The sequence below is a fragment of the Rhinoraja longicauda genome, chromosome 23 (genome assembly GCF_053455715.1).
Source record: "Rhinoraja longicauda isolate Sanriku21f chromosome 23, sRhiLon1.1, whole genome shotgun sequence".
Lineage (NCBI taxonomy): Eukaryota > Metazoa > Chordata > Chondrichthyes > Rajiformes > Arhynchobatidae > Rhinoraja > Rhinoraja longicauda.
The window spans coordinates 23730584-23753060 of record NC_135975.1 but is presented as its reverse complement, the minus strand read 5'-3'; the positions used below and the strand labels follow the sequence as shown (position 1 = coordinate 23753060).

General features: G+C 41.6%; 1 protein-coding gene across 1 annotated transcript in view; it reads left to right on the top strand.

Annotated features, from left to right (window-relative positions):
- lamb4 (laminin, beta 4) overlaps nucleotides 1–22477 on the top strand; it is a 78358-nt gene that overhangs the window by 6384 nt on the left and 49497 nt on the right. Inside the window, exons 3-14 of the mRNA XM_078419444.1 lie at nucleotides 1483–1618; nucleotides 2838–2911; nucleotides 4732–4920; nucleotides 5567–5630; nucleotides 7022–7236; nucleotides 11677–11797; nucleotides 14025–14213; nucleotides 15585–15764; nucleotides 18728–18840; nucleotides 19691–19770; nucleotides 20404–20557; nucleotides 21704–21832. Coding sequence (XP_078275570.1) covers nucleotides 1483–1618; nucleotides 2838–2911; nucleotides 4732–4920; nucleotides 5567–5630; nucleotides 7022–7236; nucleotides 11677–11797; nucleotides 14025–14213; nucleotides 15585–15764; nucleotides 18728–18840; nucleotides 19691–19770; nucleotides 20404–20557; nucleotides 21704–21832 — 1644 coding nt within the window. The remainder of the gene's footprint in view (nucleotides 1–1482; nucleotides 1619–2837; nucleotides 2912–4731; nucleotides 4921–5566; nucleotides 5631–7021; nucleotides 7237–11676; nucleotides 11798–14024; nucleotides 14214–15584; nucleotides 15765–18727; nucleotides 18841–19690; nucleotides 19771–20403; nucleotides 20558–21703; nucleotides 21833–22477) is intronic.

Genomic DNA, 22477 nt, shown 5'->3' with positions numbered 1-22477 from the left:
TCAGAGACAGAATTAACTTCTTGACCAAATTTGGATGAATTGGAGAAAACAGCATGAAGGGTCCCAACCTGAAACATCTCCTATCCATGTCTTCCAGAGATGCTGAGTGACCTGACAAATTACATCAGCATTTTGTGGGGTTTTGTGCTAACGATAAATTGTGTCTAATTGACCAGATTTTATTTTTCTTGTCACAGGGAGGATTGATGAAGGAAATGAGTCTGAAACAGTATATATACATTCTTAAAAGGCATTTGATAAGGTGCCATATTAAAGCCTTTTCGTCAAGTTTGAAGCTGGAAACTATTCACAAACAGGGAGCGTAGAGGACACAATTTCCACATTTCCATATGATATAGACTTTGATGCACAATAAACTATGTGGAGGATAGTATTGAATTTCAAAAGATTCTGATGAAGGGTTTTTGACCAAAACATTAATTCTATTACTTTATACACAGATGCTGTTGGATGTTTTGAGTGATTGCAGAATTTCCTGTTTTTATTTCAGGTTACTGGCAGCTGTAGTTTCTGGATTACTAAAGTGTAACAAGTGTACTAATGGAATGGGTGGTTTGGTATCAGATCAAATTTACCTCGGAGAAATCAGAATCAGAATCACCTTTATTGTCATCCAAAGTCTTTTGGCGAGATTTTGTCACCCATAGTCCAACGATAAAAGCAATAAAATAAGCAATTACACACACAACCACAAACCAACACAAAACAAAAAAAGAAACATCCATCACAGTGAGTCTCCTCCAGTCACCTCCTCACTGTGATGGAAGGCCAGAATGTATTTTCTCTTCCCCTGCCGTCTTCTCCCGCGGTCAGGCTGTTGTAGTTGCCACGTTCCAGGCGGCGCCGGACGGTGAAAGGTCCGCAGCGGGCCGACCCAATGAGGAAATGAGGAAATCCAGCATAAAGTAGAGGCCATGATTCCAACAAATGTCAACAAAGAAAACAACTTTATTGGCTTAATAAGGTCCACCCGTTCTGATTCGATGTCATTTGTTGAGGTGGTTTACACTTGCCCTGGGAACACTGCCTTACAAATACAATGCTGCTAAGAGTCAGAAGTCTTTGTCGGAAATCTGAACCGGAACCTGTGGTGATTATCAATGCCATAGCCACTGCCTGGATTTTTACAGATCAAGATAGTTCAGAAGGTAGACACAAAATGCTGGAGTAACTCAGCGGGTCACGCAGCATCTCAGGAGAGAAGGGTCTTCAGAAGGGTCTCGACCCGAAAAGTCTCCCATTCCTTCTCTCCTGAGATGCTGCCCGATACGCTGAGTTACTCCAGGATTTTGTGTCTACCTTCAATTTGAACCAGCATCTGCAGTTATTTTCCTACACAAGATTGTTCAGCAGATCAGATAGCAAAGCTTTAATTAAAATTGTTAATCAATGTACACGAAACGAGACGTCATGCACTGGTTTAAGATAGACTGAATAATCTCCTTTTTTTCCCAAAATTAGGATGATAAAAAGTGTTTTACATGCGATTCAAGATTACCTTTCAATCCTGTCAGATCTGCCTTCAGCCATTGCATCGAAAATGTTATCACAGCTTTTGAACCTGATCGGAAAAAGAAATGGTGGCAGTCAAAAAATGGTATGTTTGCAGAAAGATAAGGTACAGGGATCAAAGGTTCAATGCAAAGTTCATCATTTTATGAACAATATTTTTTTTAAATAACCTTTGAATCCGAGTGGTTTGGTAAAAACACAGCACCACATTTTACATTTAAAACTTCAAATAAACGCAACTTTGATCTTTACTTTTTGAGCAATGAGGCAGGCATCTGCACTAAGCAACAATCACCAAGTCTGAAATGACATTGTCAAGTTGTTTATGAAGTCATCCTGGATGCAGATAGATATAACTATTGACAGCTGAAACTTGACACCCACACCAAATAAGCTTGTGGGCATTTAATTCTTGGATGGGATGTTTTCAGCACTATTTATTGGAAATAAGCATTAAACCTGAAAAGTAATTAGGTGGATCTTAACTTTGTCAAATAATGTAAAGCAGAGGATAATGAGACACCAGCATGTTTTATTGAATTAAATGTAAATAAGCAAATGAAAGCAAAGATAAGAAAAATAAACTTCACAATAAAGTAATTATTTTAACAGAAACCCAGGGGCACAAGAACAGGAAAGGAAATGTAAAAAATAATTGAATATGTATCAATTTTTTTATCTACTTTGATTCTTTCAATTGAATGCTCGAGTATGGCAGCCAGTTATTGGGCTATTAATTTATAGTGAATGAGCTGAAATCCTGAAATAAAGGTTTTGCTATTTCGAATCACTTTTATAAGCTTGGTTTTAAAATCCTAATAAAGCATAAATGATCTGTTGGAAAGAGGTGCATAATCTTTATCTAGTTTCTCTTGTATGTGAGCAGTCACAAACCAATGTGTTTTACTCTCAATTACCTGAAGTGGCTGAGCAAAGCAGATCCATAAAATCCATAGAAAATGACATTGAATTTACTGTAGGTGGAACAAGAAGGTCCCAGGTCAAATAGATGGTGGCAAAAAGCTCCAGGAAGTGTAAGTGCGAAGGAATCAAAAATATGCTGAAATGAATTTGGTGAGAGGAATTGGGAAAGAATTAGGGAATGTGGGAGCCCATCACAGAGAGAGGACGGAAGAATCTCTGAAAATACCTCTTAAAATAACAGAAGGAAGAACATAATTCAAAGCACAATAATCATACGTTGGCTGTTGCAGCTGCTTCCAGCAATTATTCTTGTCTGTTCAGATCAACAATTTACAGCCTGTCATGTTTCTGAATTCCAATGATTTTCTCTGCTGTTGCAGGTGTGCATCATGTTAGTATCCAGCTGGATCTGGAGACACTTTTTCAATTCAGTCATCTGATTCTTTCCTTCAAGGTAACACATTAAAGCGTTGTCTATTCCTACTCAACTATTCAGCTATGGGAAAGGGCAGCTTTTCCTTATGTTGATAAATCTGTATTCATATGTAATCAGGCATGCTGCTTTTCCAAATTGCTTTATCTATTTACCTTTAATATCTGCCATTTATTAAATATTTAATTTTCAACTGTGCCAGAATGACATGAAACATTCTCTTCGTATCTGTAATATTTATGGATTATGTAACATTGTGCATATTCCTCTATAAGGATTGTATCATGTGACAACTGCTCACATAAGAGAATCTTCAAGAACGTTTATCTCTCTAGAATCTGCTGCTTGCTTCTGAGTTTCACTGTAAGTTCTTCCATTTGACAAAGCAGATTGTTAGTGTAATTTACTGGTTATTTATGAGTATTTGGAAAGTGATATTGATAAAATATCTAAACAATATATTAACACAAAGTGGTGGCTATTTCCCACATCTCTAATAATGATGGGCCAATTTAAGTTACATTTTGTTACCAATTTTGATTCTTTCTTATTTGGAACTTCCTACCCAAATGCACAGTGGAAGTGCCTGCACTGGATGTAGCTCCTTTTAAAGACTATTGGGGATGGGTGATAACTGCTGGGCTTATCAATATTGCCCACATCCCAGATGAAAATAACAAAACACCAATTCCATCTAATTCCTCCTCAATGCACCTACATATCTAGATTAAGTAGATGTGTAATCTGCTGACTGTACGTTATCTAATTTTGTATATCATTTTTACTGCTGACTCACAAATTCAAAATCTCAATATCTTTCTTTTAATGTCCTTATTCTTATTTTGGAGTCCCAGTGACCTCACTCACAATATAACTACAAACACTTTCAGCCCTACAATCTGAGATTTCTTCCCTCCTTGAGTTCTGTTGCTTTAAATTGCTTGATTATTGACACCCTTGCTTTCTGCTGCTTTCACCTTCGTTACTCAAATGTGCTCCTTAAGTCTATGCACCTGTCTCTCTTTCTTAAGGTATTCCTTAAGATGTACTACCTTGACCAAGTCCATGGTCACCGCTCCTGAAATCACTATTTTGATACATAATCTTTGTTTGCTGATGCTTCTCTCAACTGCTGTTCATTGGTAATGTTATAAAAAAAGTTGTTGTTGACCTTGAAACAATATTCTAACCTAGCCTTAACCCCGGTGTGTGGCAAAACTCTTTATTTTGAGGGTGTGGTCATGGAATTACAACATGTGTGCCCCAACATCAGTGGCCATTGGTCTTTTCTCACACACTTCATTCAAGTCTCAGAACCCATTCCAAGTACCAAGCTAATTAACTCGCAGGAACAAAACATAGTTGCCATGTACTAATATCCAATACAGAGCAATAAAATGACTGGCTGGTAATTTTTCCATATGAAACATGATTTTGGAGGGAAAGACTTGGCTTTCTATTTTTCCTTTGCATTTCCCCTATTGCAATCCAAATACCAAAAATACCTTCAAGAAGAAAGTTGAAGGTTTGGATGAAACCAGTCCGAGTCCCGCACTGTCTCAATGCACTAACTTCAATGACCCACCGCTTGGTGGCCAGCTACACATCCAACATCCCTCCCACTGCCAGACCAGGAGAAATCCCAGAGGAAGTTCAGTCACAGACAACATTCCCAAAGTGAACCCCTTACAAAAACATTTGACAATTTGAAATCCCACCGCATTCATTTCAACTTCTGCGGAGATCTTGTGAACATTTTTGATGGGGATAGTAAGTCAATTGACAGACCCGTTCCTCCATTTCAATGAAGCATTCTGACCATCTACTCTTTCATCACTCAGACCTTCCGTCCGGCAGCGATGCTCGTGGAAAAATCATCAGATTACGGTAACACATGGAAAGCCCTGCGATACTTTGCCTATGACTGTGCGCGCTCCTTCCCAAATATCCACACTGCCCCTGCGCAGAAAGTGGATGACATAATATGTGATTCAAAATACTCTGACCTTGAACCCTCGACAGATGGAGAGGTAAGCCGTCAAAATTAATTTCCTTACCATGTTTTCATCCATGTGGATCTTCTTCATAATTATCCAAATGGGTTATTATTGGGAATGATCAGCCATGATCACATTGAATGGCGGTGTTGGCTCGAAGGGCCGAATGGCCTACTCCTGCACCTATTGTCTATTGTCTATTGTCTATTATTACAGATTCATGGACATACAATTTTAGTAAATGGATAACTTCGCTATTCCTGTCCACAGTTGGCACAGTTATCTTTACCAGTGGCTTGTACTTTCTGGCACTTGGAATGATTTACATTCAAACAAAACATCCCCCATTAACTAGATAGAGCTCTTAAGGATAGTTGAATCAGGGGTATGGGGAGAAGGCAGGAACGGGGTACTGATTGAGAATGATCAGCCATGATCACATTGAATGGCGGTGCTGGCTCGAAGGGCCGAATGGCCTCCTCCTGCACCTATTGTCTATTGTCTATTGTCTATTAACATAATACAGCCGCTTCAGAATTTACTGCCCTGTACATAAATCTTTCATGCAGATATTTTAATGATTGACCTTCTATAATTGCAGTGCTTTTGCACAAATTAATGCCACTGCACAAATTAGTGGAACAAAAAGCCTTAGTTTAAAAGAACTTTACATTTACAGATTGTACTGAAAGCATTGGATCCACATTTCGAAATCCATAATCCATACAGCCCTGAGATACAAGGTAAGCGATTCTCAAGTGTTTTAACAAAACTGATATTTGCAGTGCTTGCAACACCAAAGAGTGAACCTGAACCATTCTTTCTTCATGGTGGCCTTCTGACTGATATATTTATTAAGATGAATTCAAGTGCCTTGAGCTGAAACAAGATGTACAAAATTGTCTACATAGACAGTCACCCAAGACCAATGATGACTTAGAGTCATCGAGTCATACAGCATGAAAACAGGCCCTTCATCCCAAATTACCATCGCTGACCAAGATGCCCCATCGACACTAGTCCCACATGCTCATGTTTAGCCCATATCCTTCTAAATCGTTCCTACCCATGCACCTGCCCAAATGTTTTTTAATTGTTGTTATAGTACCTGTGCCAACTCCCTCCTCTGGCAGCTCATTCCATATAGCCACCAACCTCTATGTTAAAAAATTGCCACTCATGTTCCCATTAATTTTTTCCCCTCTCACGTTAAACCTATCTCCTCTGGTTGTTGATTCCTCTACTCTGGGTAAAAGACTGTACATTTGCCCTATCTATTCCCCTTATGATCTTACACATCTCTATAAGATCACCCCTCAGCCTCCTTCATTCCAAGGAACAAAGTCCTAGCTTCCTCAAACTTTCCCAATAGTTCAGGGCTTCAAGTCCTTGCAACAAATGCATAAATTTTCTCTGCAATCTTTGTAGTTTAACAATATCCTTCCTATTGCAGGTTGAATAAAACTGAACACAATACTCAAAATGCGGTCTCACCAATGTCTTGCCCAACTGTAACATAACCTCCCAACTTCTATACTCAATGAATACCTGACTGATGAAGGCCAATTTACCAAAAGCCTTCTTGATCACCCTATGTACCCATGATACATATGTATGTGTACTATGTATGGAACTATGTATGTGTATGTGTACTATGTATGCGGAACTTTATCAAATGCCTTGCTGAAGACTTGTTTCTACTCTGGTTCTCTGGTTCTCAGGTGGCTGATGAGGCCAATATGGTATCTGCAGACTGGCCACGGGTGTGGCAGGGGGTGGTTTTTGGGTGGGCAGCTTGGTCATTCTGAAAAGTGGTGTGTCCCTGCTGCCGTTTTGGTTAGGCTTCTGCATGCATCTGACAGGAGAAGCCAATGTTCCCATTGCTAACCTGAATGCTCCTTCTCCACATTGTGTGATCATGAGCCAGGGATTCCTATGAGTAAGATTCCCTGCTTCACATCCCTATTGGTGAGTGCTCTCATGTGACATCTTCCCATCTACATTGGCAGTGAAGAGTAGTGTGAATACGTAGTTAATGATGGGGTGCTAATCAAGCAGTTGGTAGCCCTCACACCCTTAATGTTTCCGTCATACTTTGCCGTCAAGCTAAATTTCTGTCTCTTGTCTTCCTCAGCTCAAATATCATTTACCAATCTGCGGATAAATTTCACTCAACTGCACACTCTGGGTGATACACGATTGCGGCGAAGACAAGCTAGACCGGATGAGAAGTATTATTATGCTCTGTATGAGATGGTTGTTCGAGGAAGCTGCTTCTGCTATGGACATGCCAGCCACTGTATTCCAGTTGATAATATAAGGGGTGATGTTTTTAGCCAACAAGGAATGGTGAGAATCTCCCTAACGTTTGGGGTCTCACTGTAACTTCAAACGTCGCTTCTAATGTTTAAAAATTCATAAATAGATGCTTAATGTGAATCATGGGTGACAGAAATAAGTCTTTATAATTTTACCCAAGACCACCGTTGGGCGGAACGGTGGCATAGTGGTAGAGTTGCTGTCTTACAGCGCCAGAGACCCTGGTTCGATCCTGACCACGGGCTCTGTCTGTATGGAGTTTATACGTTCTCCCCATGACCTGAGTGGGTTTTCTCGAAGATCTTCAGTTACCTCCTTCACTCCAAAGATGTACAGGTTTGTAGGTTAATTGGCTTGGTGTAAATGTCAATTTAGCCCTAGTGTCTGTAGAGTAGCACTAATGTGCGGGGATCGCTGGTCTGTGCGGACTCGGTGGACAGGTGGGCCTGTTCCCGCACTGCATCTCTAAACTAAACTAAACTAAACCTCTGTGGATCCTTTGGCAAGGGTAAGCTCTTTATTGTAATTCCCAATGGTGTGTTTCATCTCCAACAGGTTGATGACACCTGCCTGTCCTGGAGCTAGTAAAGTGGTACACTCCGCAAGGTCTGCAGGAGAGATATTAGGGCCCAAATAGAACAGAACAAGAACAGTCCTATCAGCCATCTCTGCAATGTCTTGTAGGGGCATTCTTCATACAGTAACTATAAGACTTTACATAGAAGCATAAGAGGAGGCTGCTCACATCATCATGCTCAATGCAGCACTTTAAAGGAGTTAGGCACTCCCTGCCTTATGTAATAGCTGTTGTACTTCGTGGTCCAGTACCTGTTGTACCTTTGTTGTGACTCTGGAAGGACCACGAGTACACATGTTTACGATGTTATCATGGTGGAGCTTAACTCCAGGCTGTTTATTCCAATGCCGCCTGGATCCAGAGTGACCGCCTAATCACACCAATCACTTATATACACAGGCACACAAAGTAGTCCTTGGATACACAAAGTAGTCCCAGCAATATCACAACAATAGCTGGCTGATCTAAACTCCCACTTACATAAGCAATTCTTTAAGGTCACTGCTTTATTTACGTTACGCATCTCAGTAGCCTTGGTGGCTATTATTTCTGCAAGCCAGCCAGCTGTTCTCGTGGAAGCTCCCACGTGGTCTCTGCGTCAAATAGTCAATTTACGCATGCGCGGTAGCACTTCTGTTTCCAATTTAATGTAACATATGACTTAGGCAAGGGTCGGCGGGACATAACCCTTACGTAAGCAGGGGACCATCTGTATTCAAGTAACCCCATTCCCATTCTTTTTCCCTGTTGCTCTGCTACTACTTTTCTTTTTAAGAGTATTTATTTTCCTTTTAAAAGATACCATCCTATACATTCCCACCTCACTCTGGTGGAGTATATTCAGATTGCAACAAAAGTATAAAAAGAGAAATTTATCTTCCCACCCTCACCATCCATTTCTACTCATACGATAGGCTTGAATCTTTACCAAACCTGCCACCACTTAAAGTAATTATTGGCCATCTGCTTGAGCAACAATTTTGAACACTTCTATTACATTTCCTCTTAGACAATAGACAAAAGGTGCAGGAGTAGGCCATTCAGCCCTTCGAGCCAGCACCGCCATTCAATGCGATCATGGCTGATCACTCTCAATCAGTACCCCGTTCCTGCCTTCTCCCCCTACCCCTCACTCCACTATCCTTAAGAGCTCTATCCAGCTCTCTCTTGAAAGCATCCAACGAACTGGCCTCCACTGCCTTCTGAGGCAGAGAATTCCACACCTTCACCACTCTCTGACTGAAAAAGTTCTTCCTCATCTCCGTTCTAAATGGCCTACCCCTTATTCTTAAACTGTGGCCCCTTGTTCTGGACTCCCCCAACATTGGGAACATGTTTCCTGCCTCTAATGTGTCCAATCCCCTAATTATCTTATATGTTTCAATAAGATCCCCCCTCATCCTTCTAAATTCCAGTGTATACAAGCCCAATCGCTCCAGCCTTTCAACATACGACAGTCCCGCCATTCCAGGAATTAACCTAGTGAACCTACGCTGCACGCCCTCCATAGCAAGAATATCCTTCCTCAAATTTGGAGACCAAAACTGCACACAGTACTCCAGGTGCGGTCTCACCAGGGCCCGGTACAACAGTAGAAGGACCTCTTTGCTCCTATACTCAACTCCTCTTGTTACGAAGGCCAACATTCCATTGGCTTTCTTCACTGCCTGCTGTACCTGCATGCTTCCTTTCATTGACTGATGCACTAGGACACCCAGATCTCGTTGAACTCCCCCTCCTCCTAACTTGGCACCATTCATTCTTGATTGATTTACTTCAAGTAAAACAATTCCTTTGCTTAAGTAAACGGTCCCTTTGCTTAAACCATGAAACATTGTCATAAATCATCTTTATTCTGTTGTAATTGGCATCCTCTGTTCAGTGTGGGTCTGTAATTAGACATGTTACTCTGTCTATGATCTAACCAATAAGTTACAAACAAAATATATTAAATAACACATCACAAAATGACTGGAATGCCTTGTAAAAACCTTCTTGGTTGAGTGGAGCAATAACCCTATTACATGGTAAAACAAAGGAAGTCATTTTGTAATTGAGATTAATAAATGACATGCAAAATTGTTGACCAATCATGTATCAATAGACAATAGACAATAGACAATAGGTGCAGGAGTAGGCCATTCAGCCCTTCGAGCCAGCACCGCCATTCAATGCGATCATGGCTGATCACTATCAATCAGTACCCCGTTCCTGCCTTCTCCCCATACCCCCTCACTCCGCTATCCTTAAGAGCTCTATCCAGCTCTCTCTTGAAAGCATCCAACGAACTGGCCTCCACTGCCTTCTGAGGCAGAGAATTCCACACCTTCACCACCCTCTGACTGAAAAAGTTCTTCCTCATCTCCGTTCTAAATGGCCTACCCCTTATTCTCAAACTGTGGCCCCTTGTTCTGGACTCCCCCAACATTGGGAACATGTTATCTGCCTCTAATGTGTCCAATCCCCTAATTATCTTATATGTTTCAATAAGATCCCCCCTCATCCTTCTAAATTCCAGTGTATACAAGCCCAATCGCTCCAGCCTTTCAACATACGACAGTCCCGCCATTCCGGGAATTAATCTAGTGAACCTACGCTGTACGCCCTCCATAGCAAGAATATCCTTCCTCAAATTTGGAGACCAAAACTGCACACAGTACTCCAGGTGCGGTCTCACCAGGGCCCGGTACAACTGTAGAAGGACCTCTTTGCTCATGTGCATCATATTTAATTTTGTCATATTTTTCTATAACATTCGACCCATTGAGTCTATGTTGGAGCAATTCCATTAGTCCCTTTCCTCTACTTTTTTCCATCTAACCTGTGCTCTCTCACAAGCCCATCAATCCACTGTAATTTTCCTACCACCCACTTGCATTGGAGGTCATTTACAGCAGCCATACAACAGCCCTGCCGACCAGCACGTGTTTGCGATGTGTGAAAATCCAGTGAAAAACCTACATGGTCACAGAGAGAATGTGCAATCTACAGCACAGGCAATCAGGATCAACTCAAGTTACTGGAGCCATGCGACAGAAGCACTACCTGCTGCACCATTGTGTTACTCCTAATAATAGTCTGTGGACAATAATTGTTTCTTTATTGCTGCCACTCCCTTTAAGCACTTTAAGACTAGTTTCACGCAACTGACATGATGTGATTCTGCGATGGAATAGCGTTTTTGGATAGAAGGTTCCAGAGGAAGCTTGGCAAAAACAATGCAACTGAATGGATGCCTTCTTGCTTTGAAAACAGTTCCATGAAGAAAGTATCTTTGTTGATAGTTTAATTTACCAACTTTTATTTTTACCTTTGAGTGCAAAGGATATACTGAGGAAAATCAGGTGATCTACTGGATGATAAAATCTAGTCTCTCTAAAGTCTTCTACTAGTCTGTCTCTAGACTGTCTAATAAGATATAAAAAATGATAGAAGAAGGGTTTGAAGAAGGGTCTCGACCCGAAACGGCACCTATTTCTTTACTCCCGAGATGCTTCCTGACCTGATGAGTTATTCCAGCATTTTGTGTCTATCGTCAGAATATGATATATCCTTTATGTTTCATAAAGGGAAGCTTAGTGAGGTTCGAGGGGCTTGGGAACAGGTAAAATTGGGGCAAGAATGATCAAACGCAAGGCGGCAGAAGATTGTTACTGAGGACAATCTGCTGGACGAAGGAGGCCGGAATCATACAGAAGGACATAGAATGGGATGCAAGGTTGAAGCAGGCCAAGAGAGCAGAAAGAGTTTTAGGGGTGGATTTTGAATTTGACATGTTGCTGTATTCACTATTTTTTTCTCTCTGGGGACCTCAGTTTCAACAAAGCCTCAACCACGCATGATGTCGCAGTGTTTACCCAGGTCTCAAAGATTGAAGTTTGTTTCTATTACAGGTTCAGGGAAAATGCGTCTGTCAGCACAACACAGATGGTATAAACTGTGAGAGGTGTAAGGACATGTTCAACGATTCACCATGGCAACCAGCTAGAGAAACAGAGGCAAATGAATGTAAAAGTAAGGACTGTATGGTCTGGGGTTTTTTTCAATTTGTTTAACTTGTCACTTAAATCCTAAAGATTCAGCTGTTAAACTGTACTGGATTGTTTTTAAATTACAAGTATTTTTACATTTATAATGGTGCTGACCTGTTAGATAAATGCAGAGACCAAGGATTGCTGTTCTAGTCTGAACATTCATTGAGTGAAAATCTAAAAGCAACTCATTGTATATTTGTTCAAGTTTCTGGCCAATTAAGTTTGCATTTTGCCAAAGGAAATCATTTCAAGAACTTGGTTTAAGGTGAGGGAGAAAAGATTTAATAGGAACCTGGGAGGTAACTTTTTCACAAAGGGTAGTGGATGTATGGAACAAGCTGCCGGAGGAGGCAGTTGAGGCAGGTACTATCGCAAAGTTTAAGAAATATTTAACCAGGTAAACAGGTTTAGAAGGATATGGGCCAAACGCAGGCAGGTGGGACTTGTGTAGATGGAACATGTTGGTCAGTGTGGGCAAATTGGGCTGAAGGGTTTGTTTCCACATTGTATGACTCTATGACTCTAATGCAACCTGACAACTTTTAAGAAGTAATGGCCCAGAGTGTCAAGCTTTAATGAATAGCCAAGCTGTCAGAATTCAGGCAATTACACCGTGAAGCTGACAGTGACTTTGTGTCATTTGCAGTGAACTGTAGCAATTGAGAGGTTGCTGGCTGTCACATCCTGCATCATAGAGAATTCAGTACGACGTTCATTGTAAAAAACTCTGGGAAAAAGTTTTCTTAAGTGAAATATAACTGTGGCTTTTGTGGTATAATGAGCCAAAACTACAGCAGAACTGTGAAAAAGTAAGGTTTATCTTTTATGAAGTTAGGTTTCTCAATTCTGTGATTTAGAACAGAATTCTGTGATATTTAAAATAAAATGTGTCCTTTTTTTTGTTTAGGAAAGTTTATCTCTTTAGCTTAATTCCAAGAACATGACCCAGTATTTATTCTTTCAATTAAATTATAGAAAGATTATGATGCATCCTGCCTATTTCTTCCTGGTTTGCTGGCTTCAGTGTGATTGTTCATGTTAATTAGACATCGGAGCAGTATTAGGCCATTCAACCCATCCACTCTGCACTGCCATTCACTCGACTGGCTCCCCATCCCCCAGAGAATCCAGTACAAAATCCTCCTCATAACCTACAAAGCCCTCCATAACCTGGCCCCATCCTACCTGAACGACCTCCTCCACAGGCACACTCCCACCTGCACCCTCCGCTCTGCTGCTGCCAATCTCCTATCCCCCCACATCCGGACCAAACTCAGATCCTGGGGGGACAGGGCTTTCTCCATCGCTGCTCCCACCCTATGGAACTCACTACCCCAAACCGTTAGAGACTCCTCCTCACTCACCACATTCAAAACATCGCTGAAGTCTCACCTGTTCAGTACTGCCTTCAACCAATGAAGGTCACCTCACCTTCTGTCTCCTTTCTCTGTTCGTTTACTTATTTACTTATTTATCTATTTATTCATTTCCCTATGTTCTCTAAATCTCTGTAAAGCGTCTTTGAGTATATGAAAAGCGCTATATAAATGTAATGCATTATTATTATTATTATTCAATCATGGCTGATCTATCTTTCCCTCTCAACCTCATTCTTCTGCCTTCTCCCTGTAAACTTTGACACCCTTGTTTTTATGCAGTGTTCTTTAACAGCTTCTCTTCACAGCAGCTGTGTGACTGATATTTACAGCATTTTGTGTTGCATTAGGAATGCTGAAGACAAGCACTCACTGGCTGCTCAGCCTGTTGAATGATGTCCATGACATTGATAAAGCTGCCTTTTGTTATTAACAGAACAAAATTCATTCAAGATGGCTTCACAAAATCACGATCCTTGTGGGGCCATCTTCTTTGACATCAGCATCAAGCACTGCTGGCATTTTGCTGAATCTTACAAAATCTGGATCTATTTCTAATCAAAAAAGTATTGTATTAAAACTATTCCTTATTATACTTGTGTAAACTTCTCAAAGGCACAACAATTCACTCAATTATATGGAAACTCCCAAGATGTTTATCTTCAGATGCGCAAGTGGGATTTGCTATTCCTATACATTTAATTGTTTTTACGATAGAAAGGTTTTTCATGCAATTATTTGAATGTAAGTTGATCACCAATTGCATCATTCTACTTCATTGTTCTCGTTTCACTTGTCCAAATCATTTCATTTTTGCCATTCCTTTTTCAGGATGTAACTGCAATGGACATTCGGAAATATGTCATTTTGACATTGCTGTATACTTGGCCAGTGGAATGGTCAGTGGTGGGGTCTGTGGGGAATGTCAACACAATACAATGGGGCAAAACTGTGACCAGTGCAGGCCCTTCTTCTATCAGGACCCTGGAAGAACAATTTCTGACCCATATGCATGTGTCCGTAGGTTTGCTTTATTTCTATTGCATTTCAAATAAACTCTCACTGTGCGTGATGCTATGTAAAAAGAGATTAATTAAGCAAAAGCCTCAGAGCTGATATGTGTGAAATTTACGAAGCACTCTACAGGGAAGATAATTGAGGATAATTATTTCCCCCACAAAACATTGCAAAGGATTTTAATTAGATTATCAAACCACTTTTGAGGTAACCAGTTAAACTGCAGCAATAATAACCTTAAAGTCAAGTCAAGTCAAGTCAAGTCAAGTTTATTTATCACATACACATACACGATGTGCAGTGAAATGAAAGTGGCAATGCCTGCGGATTGTGCAAAAAAAGAATTACAGTTACAGCATATAAATTAAAGTTAATACAGAGAAGACAAAATTTAGTCCCTGGAGTTATAAAAGTTAACAGTCCTGGTGGCCTGTGGGAAGAAACTCCGTCTCGTCCTCTCCGTTTTAACACCGTGACAGCGGAGGCGTTTGCCTGACCATAGCAGCTGGAACAGTCCGTTGCTGGGGAGGCAGGGGTCCCTCATAATCTTGCTTGCTCTCGATCTACACCTCTGATGTATAGGTCCTGCAGGGGGGCGAGTGTAGTTCCCATGGTGCGTTCTGCCGAACGCACTACTCTCTGCAGGGCCTTTCTGTCCTGGGCAGAGCTGTTCCCAAACCAGACTGTGATGTTGCCGGACAGGATGCTCTCTACAGCCCCAGAGTAGAAGCATTGAAGGATCCTCAGAGACACTCTGAATTTCCTCAGCTGTCTAAGGTGGTAAAGGCGTTGCTTTGCCTTACCCACCAGTGCGGCAATGTGCGTTGTCCATGTCAGATCCTTTTTGATGTGGACTCCCAGGTATTTAAAACTGCTCACCCTATCGACAGTAGACCCATTTATTTCCAGTGGTGTGTACGTGCTTGGATGTTGAGCCCTTCTAAAGTCCACAATCAGCTCCTTAGTTTTTTTGACATTTAAGAGGAGGCTATTGTCCTGACACCAGAGTGCCAGATCAGCCACCTCCTCCCGGTAGGCCTTCTCATTGTTGTCGGAGATCCGGCCCACCACCACAGACAGTGTCATCAGCAAACTTGATGATGGAGTTTGAGCTGAACCTGGCCACACAACCATGTGTGTACAGGGAGTACAGTAGGGGGCTAAGGACACAACCCTGGGGGGATCCTATGTTCAGGGTGAGGGGGCTAGATGTGTGTTCTCCCATCCTGACCACCTGGGGCCTGGCGGTGAGATACTCAAAATAACCCGAAAGATACTAAAAGTTGCTGTCTGCTGCTATCTGAAGGAGGGCAAAGCGATTTTGTATAAGTGCCTACAAGTACTTCAGTCTGGTGCATATTCTTTGCTCCACAGCTTGCAACTGTGATCCTGAAGGCTCAGTGAACAATGGGATGTGTGAAGGTCACTCAGATCTGCATCTTCGTACAGTTGCTGGCCGCTGCATTTGTAAAAAAAATGTTGAAGGAATAAGATGTGATCATTGTCGCTCTGGGTATTTTGGCCTGAACGCTGCCAATGTTGAAGGATGTGAGGGTAAGTGTGAGCTAAAGAACTATTTCAATCTTCCATGTTCGATTCATTAAATACTTTTAGTGTTTCCTTGGGTGAATGTAATATATGCATAATGTCAGCCATGGTTCAGGTAACATTCTCTGATCTACAACAGGAAATTGTGAATTTGGTCCCAGTCTCAATCTGGGCACATAACTTAGACTAGTTCCAAGGCAGCTGTGATCCGTTCAAACCTGCCCATGAGTTCAAATAACACTTACTTTTGAAATGATTTGATGTCATCAGTGACTGCAATGTAAACATCCTGCTCATTGTAGAAGGCCCAGAAATTTGACAGTGCTCTATCAATGCTTGTTTCCTAAACATACTGTTAAACCTCTATTGGCACGAGTGAATGACTTTGGGCGGCACAGTGGCACAGCTGTAAAGTTGTTGCCTCATAGTGTCAGAGACTCGGGTTCGATCCAAGAGGTGCTATCTGTACAATTTGTACGTTCTCCCTGTGACCACATGGGTTTTTGCCAGGTGCTCTGGTTTCCCCCACACTCCAAAGGTTTGTAGGTTAATTGGCCTTGTTAAATTGTAAAATTGTCTAGGATAGTGTTAGTGTACAGGGTGATTGTTGGTCGACGTGGACTCGATGGGCTGTAGGGCTTGTTTCCTCAGTATTTCTAATGCACAGACTCTTTTTCCTAGGGTAGAGGGTTAATAGGAACCTGAGGGGCAACTTTTGTTACATAGGTGGGTATATGCCAAAGAAAGTAGTTGAGACAAGTACAAGTCTGTTTCTGTGCTCTGGGATCCTATGGCTTTATATTATTGTGTTCTTGTGAGCATTTCAGCTGGAGATTCTTCAAAATGTTATCGGACATTAATTGTGCCCATAGACAAAAGCTCACGAAACAAAAGCAATTATACCTGGGCCTGGTCTTAGTAACAGCGAATGCTCCACATCGCTGCCACCTGACTGAAGAAGCAGGTTGTGGACCAGCAGTGGCCTACAGGTGGGTGCCAGTGGGTGGTGGAGGGGAGTTGGGATGTCAATGGCTCACAAGTCGCCATGGTATTTTCCTGCTCCTCCAGTTTCAGCATTAAATTTAATCTCCAATCCAGCCACATCTACCTAGAGGAAAACAGAGCAAGGTGCACAGTCCACAATAGGACTGCCCAATTTTCCAACGTTTTGTAGCTTTGTGTACTTAATTTAAAAATTAAAGTGAGCTGGCACACAGGAAAATAGCCCCTTGGAACACAAGGCTTTGGTCATCAGAATTGATGTCTGCTGGAACTGTTTAACAGATATAAATTTTCAGTCTATTTCGAGAGCAGAGTCTGATGTGATGACCATCTTAAGATGTCAAAATTTGTTCCACTCTTCTTGAGCATTTTGTTGGACAGCTTGTTGTCAGCACCACCTCGTGGCCACTTTGGGAATCTTCATTCCATCATGTGCTGATATTATTTACATTGGGATATCCAGTCAAATTATAAATGACTATCTTGAGACCACTGTATTTCCATAGAAAGAAATTGATTAAAATCTTCTTGACCCCAAGCATTTCTTCTCTTTAACAAACTGTACAGTCAGCTAATCTTAGATTAAAATATTGAATATGTGCAGTCCTTCCAACTGTGCACATAAACAGACAAGCACACACACACACACACACACACACACACACACACACACACATGCATGCACACACATACACATCACACACACATGCACATACACATGCACACACCACAAATCTCTGCCCAAAGTCAGGCCAGTTTGTTGCAAATTTAGAAAGTAGAAGTAGAATAATCAGAATGGAAACAAATGTTCAATAGATGCGTTGGAGGTGGAAGACAGGTTGCTTAACAATTTATGCGTTGACCAAGTGTGTGTGGCAGTAGGGGGAGTTTCTAAGTAAGGGAGTAATGATGGACAGGAGCTTTACTTGCACTAGCACCCTACTTAGACCACTCCTCAGTGCTCATTCAGTACATCGTTCTTGATCCTTGAGTATGAACATTCACAGTTAAGTACATCTATTGTATTATTAAAAAGACATCTGCTTGGGTGATGTAGCACTGTGCCAGGAATCTATTGTGACTCCCTTGCTCCAACAGCACAAAATAACCCATGGCATGGTGTGTGGAGACTGCCTGTGCGGGTGGTCCTAGGTGGGAAGAGGAAACACTCGCCTCAGCCCACCCAAAACCATCCCTTGCAGCCAATCTCTAAACACCAACCCATGGGTGATCCACTGGGAGTGTGAGTGGAGGGCAGGGATTCATGTCATCTTCCTTGCAGAGCAATGCTTGGCAACCACCAGGGAGGGCAGAGGCCCTTGCCAGTGCTGCCAGTAAAACATCTCTCTCTACATAATGCCACAATGACCACTTTAACACTGACTATTGGGGCCTTTGATCCTGGCACATGCCCTCAGCGCTAAGCGAGGTACCGGTGTGGTAATCTGCAAATAATGTTTCTTAAAGCATCATGCAGCTTGTGACTGGGTGAAAGGCTCAGCCAAGATGAACCAGAAATTGTAAATGGGAGTGGTTCACCCTCTTTCTTGCACGAAATAACCTCGTCAACAGGGGTGTAGAGTTGACCATGTTGCTGAAGGTGGTGAGGTTCTAAGACGTGGACAGGCTCTACCTGTCTCCTAGTTGGTGAAGGGTGAGCGCAGCCTTGTTGCCATGGCACATTCTATTCAGTTGGACAATGTCACAACATCTATCCCTGATAATAAAACTAGAGAAAAGCACTTCTAAACATAAGACATTAATGCAGGGAATGTCCTTTGGCCCTGTGGGGAAAAGAGACTTTGGCTCTTGTTGAATGATTCTCCAAGCAAATTGACTGTCATTCGGTAATACACCTCATTGCCAGAACTCTTATAAAAGTAAAATCTTTGGGGGTTTTGTTTAGATCTTTGATGCAAATGGATAATTGGAGTTTAACAGGAAAGGGGTTTTGACTCTGTTTTCAGATTGTGGGTGTGATTCCAGGGGCAGTGTGTTAACACACCCGGCCTGTGACCTAGTCACTGGAGAGTGCCAGTGTCAACGAACCGTCACTGGAAGGCATTGTGAACAGTGTCTGGTACGTGACAATATAATCTTTCGTCTTACCAAATGTTTCCAATCATTCGTTGTGATACCATAAGTGAAACCTTTGGAAGCAATCTTCTGGTGCATTGCAATATAATTCATTACATCACCAAATGCCTCCAAACATTTGTTGTTTTAGTACAAGCAAAGCTCTGGCAAGCAATCCTCATCTGGTGCATTCCCACACTACAGCAGATTGGGTAATGATATTGGCACAAATCACAATACACAATTCACAAATCACCACCAACAAATCTGAGTAGGAAAATAACTGCAGATGCTGGTACAAATCCAAGGTATCACAAAATGCTGGAGTAACTCAGCAGGTCAGGCAGCATCTAGCAGAGAGGGAATGGGTGACGTTTCGGGTCGAGACCCTTCATCAGACTGATGTCAGGGGGGCGGGATAAAGAAAGGATATAGGTGGAGACACGAAGAGAGTGGGAGAACTGGGAAGGGGGAGGGGTGGGGAGGGGGGGAAAAGAGAGACACAGAGGAACTATCTAAAGTTGGAGAAGTCAATGTTCATACCGTTGGGCTGCAAGCTGCCCAACAAATCTGAGATATGGAATAAAAATTTGCTCTCAAGGAATATATGTGAGGAAAACAATAACATAACACTAAATGTGTAAGAAACAACAAATGTTCTCAATTTTTGTCAAAGGTTGATGCTACAGAAAATTACGTAATGGACTGCTTTATATGAACACAATAACTCCATGGAGGAGATCCAGGTTCACAATAGAGGATGATTGAAATATCAGGCTTATAATAAGTACTTATATTATCATGCAAAAGTTTGTTCAAAGCAACTTCTCATGTACTTTTGTATTTTGTTATAGCCAAACTACTGGGGACTTGGCAATAGTGTCTATGGTTGTTCTTCCTGTGACTGTGACATTGGAGGGGCCTATGATAATATGTAAGTATAATTCTTGCCAATGTTTCCAGTTGTTACAGACTAGCCAAGCTGAAGTAAAGCTTGATCAGAGATTGAACCTCTGGTCACAATTGTACATTGATTTGAGCATGCTAAAGGTAAATTGCATCCTATTAACTGTTTGATGAAGTACAGAGAGGAGCAATGAGAGAAATGGAGTGATATGGTACATGTAGACATCCAAAGTCATTTGATAAGGTGCCAGTGAAGAGGCTTGTGATCATGATGGAAGCACATGAAATTATAAGGGGCACAGAGGCATGAATAAAAATGCATCCTTGCGGGGCACTGGTGCGAGAATTATTGTGGTTGATGTTTTGATGTTTATCTTCATAGATTGTAGTCCATGGGTCAGGATTACAAAGTTGCATTTGCTGAGAGGGGTGGTGACTCCCAGTCCAGGAGTTTTGAGATGTGTTTATTTGACTAGAATAGATATTTTCAGAAATAGGATTTAATCTTCCTTTGATGTCTGAAATTGTAATAATAAAGAAATTTGTAGCAAACTTCATAATACAGATTTTTGCACGAATAGTTGAAGCAGCTGAAAAGGATATAGCATTGGTCTGTGTAGTCTGGTGCTGTTAGCTGAAACATATTGTTTGTGTTTTGCAGTTGTTCCCAACAAGATGGACAATGTCGGTGTCTACCCAACATTATCAGCCTCCAGTGTAATGAACCAGCACCTGGTTACTTTTTCCCTCGGTTGGATTACTACTTGTACGAAGCTGAGTTTGCACAGCAATTAGGCAACAGCGCTTCCTTCTTGGTTTGTACCTCTGAAACCTCTTACTCTGATTTTTGGATAATATCTGTGTCAAGCAGCTGCAATGAAACTTAATCTTAGTTCTGCACCATCTTGACTCCTTGCACTGTACCCAACTAGAGGGGCCATAAAATAATGGCACATGCTTTATTCTAACACCATCCAATTAGGTTCCTGGACTTCCATTGAGAGAATAAAACTACCCCGAGGGCAAATAGATCTTCCCTGCCTGAAACATTGGTCCTCACACATTGGCCATCCCTCTGCCCCCACACATGCTGCTTGACCCACTGAGTTCCTCTAGCAGTTTGTTTTTTTGCTCCAGATTACAGCACCTGTCGTCTCTTGTGCCTCTTTTGAAGGTTTTGATGGGTAAGGAAATTATATATTTCATTTTAATGGGTGTCATTTTTTGGTAAATATCAAAAAAAAGATAATTAATTCCCATTTGTCTGTGCTGCATTTTATCTCTTTGCCCCCCCCCCCCCCCCCCCCCCCAGGTTTTACCTTACCTGTTTGCTTCTCATGTCATTCTCCTCTGTTATTAATGCAGGGCATTCTGTACATCCAGAATTAGAATGAAACTACACTTGCATGGGTTCATCAGATGTGAATTACAACATTTTGACATAGTAATTGTAATAATTATATAATATGGATTTGAGTGTTGCTCTATTAGTACAAAGCACATTAAAAGTGCACATGTTGTGGAGGGCAAATTCCATTCACAATCATTTGACCTCATGTTTTGATAGTTATCTCTGGTTTAGTTTAGAGGTACAACGCGGATATCGGCCCTTCAACCCACCGAATCCGTGCCGATCAGTGATCTCCATCCACTAGCCCTCTCCTGCGCTCCAGTGACAATTTACAATTTTTTACCAATCCCAGTTAACCTACACATCTGCACGTCTTTGGAGTGTGGAAGGAAGCCGGAGCACACGGGGAAAACCCAGGAGGTCACAAGGAGAACATACATACTGTAGTCGGGATCGAACCCGGGTCTCTGGCGCTGTAAGGCAGCAACTCTACCGCTGCGCCACCGTGCCGCCCCAGTAGCAGTGGCAATAAAACATTTCTCTGAGTGAATTCATCTAGTGGTCAAAACTCTTTAGTTCCCCAGATGATGAAATGAGTTTCTTTTCTCAGGTGAGGCCAACATCTGTGCCGTTATGTGAAGAGTATTTACGGCAGCAAGGCTACAACTATCGGGTGGATGAAGGCAGACTGATACTCCAAAGGATTGCTAAACGGCATTTGCGGAGTCAGAGGAAGAGGGTATGCTGAGTTTCAATAGCTTTCCTGCTGTAAAAATCTCACAGATGATAACACAATAATGTAATCCCATATTATTGCATCGTATGGGAGGCGCATTCCCAATCTCGTTGTACCCCTGGGTACAATGACAATAAAGATATATTGTATTGTATTGTATTGTAAATACCCTCAGCAGTGTTTTTATGGAAAAATGTAGGATTCAGATTGCCTGTCTGGTTTCCACTTTTCTGACTAGCCAACTGGTCACAGTTAAATAGTTCAAATTACTTCATAAGCCACAAGAGACAAATTCAAGGATTTATCAAAATTAAAATTGAGTTGGCAGAGGTATTCACAGGCAACTTTAACCTCTCACCTTTCAATTCTGAGGAGCCCACCTGCTTCCAGAAGTTCACCATCATCCAGTGACAAAGAAAAATATAATAATATAACAGTCATAATAATAATAATAGTTAGATTATTTGTCGTTCAACTCCTTACAGATCATGCAATGAATGGGACGAAACAGAGTGTCTCCGGGGGCCATAGTGCAATACAAATGCAAAACATATAGACAGGGGATGACAGTGCAGCACAATACAATTAGACAGTGCAATACAATTAGACAGTGCAATACAATACATATAGACAGGGGACTAAAGCATG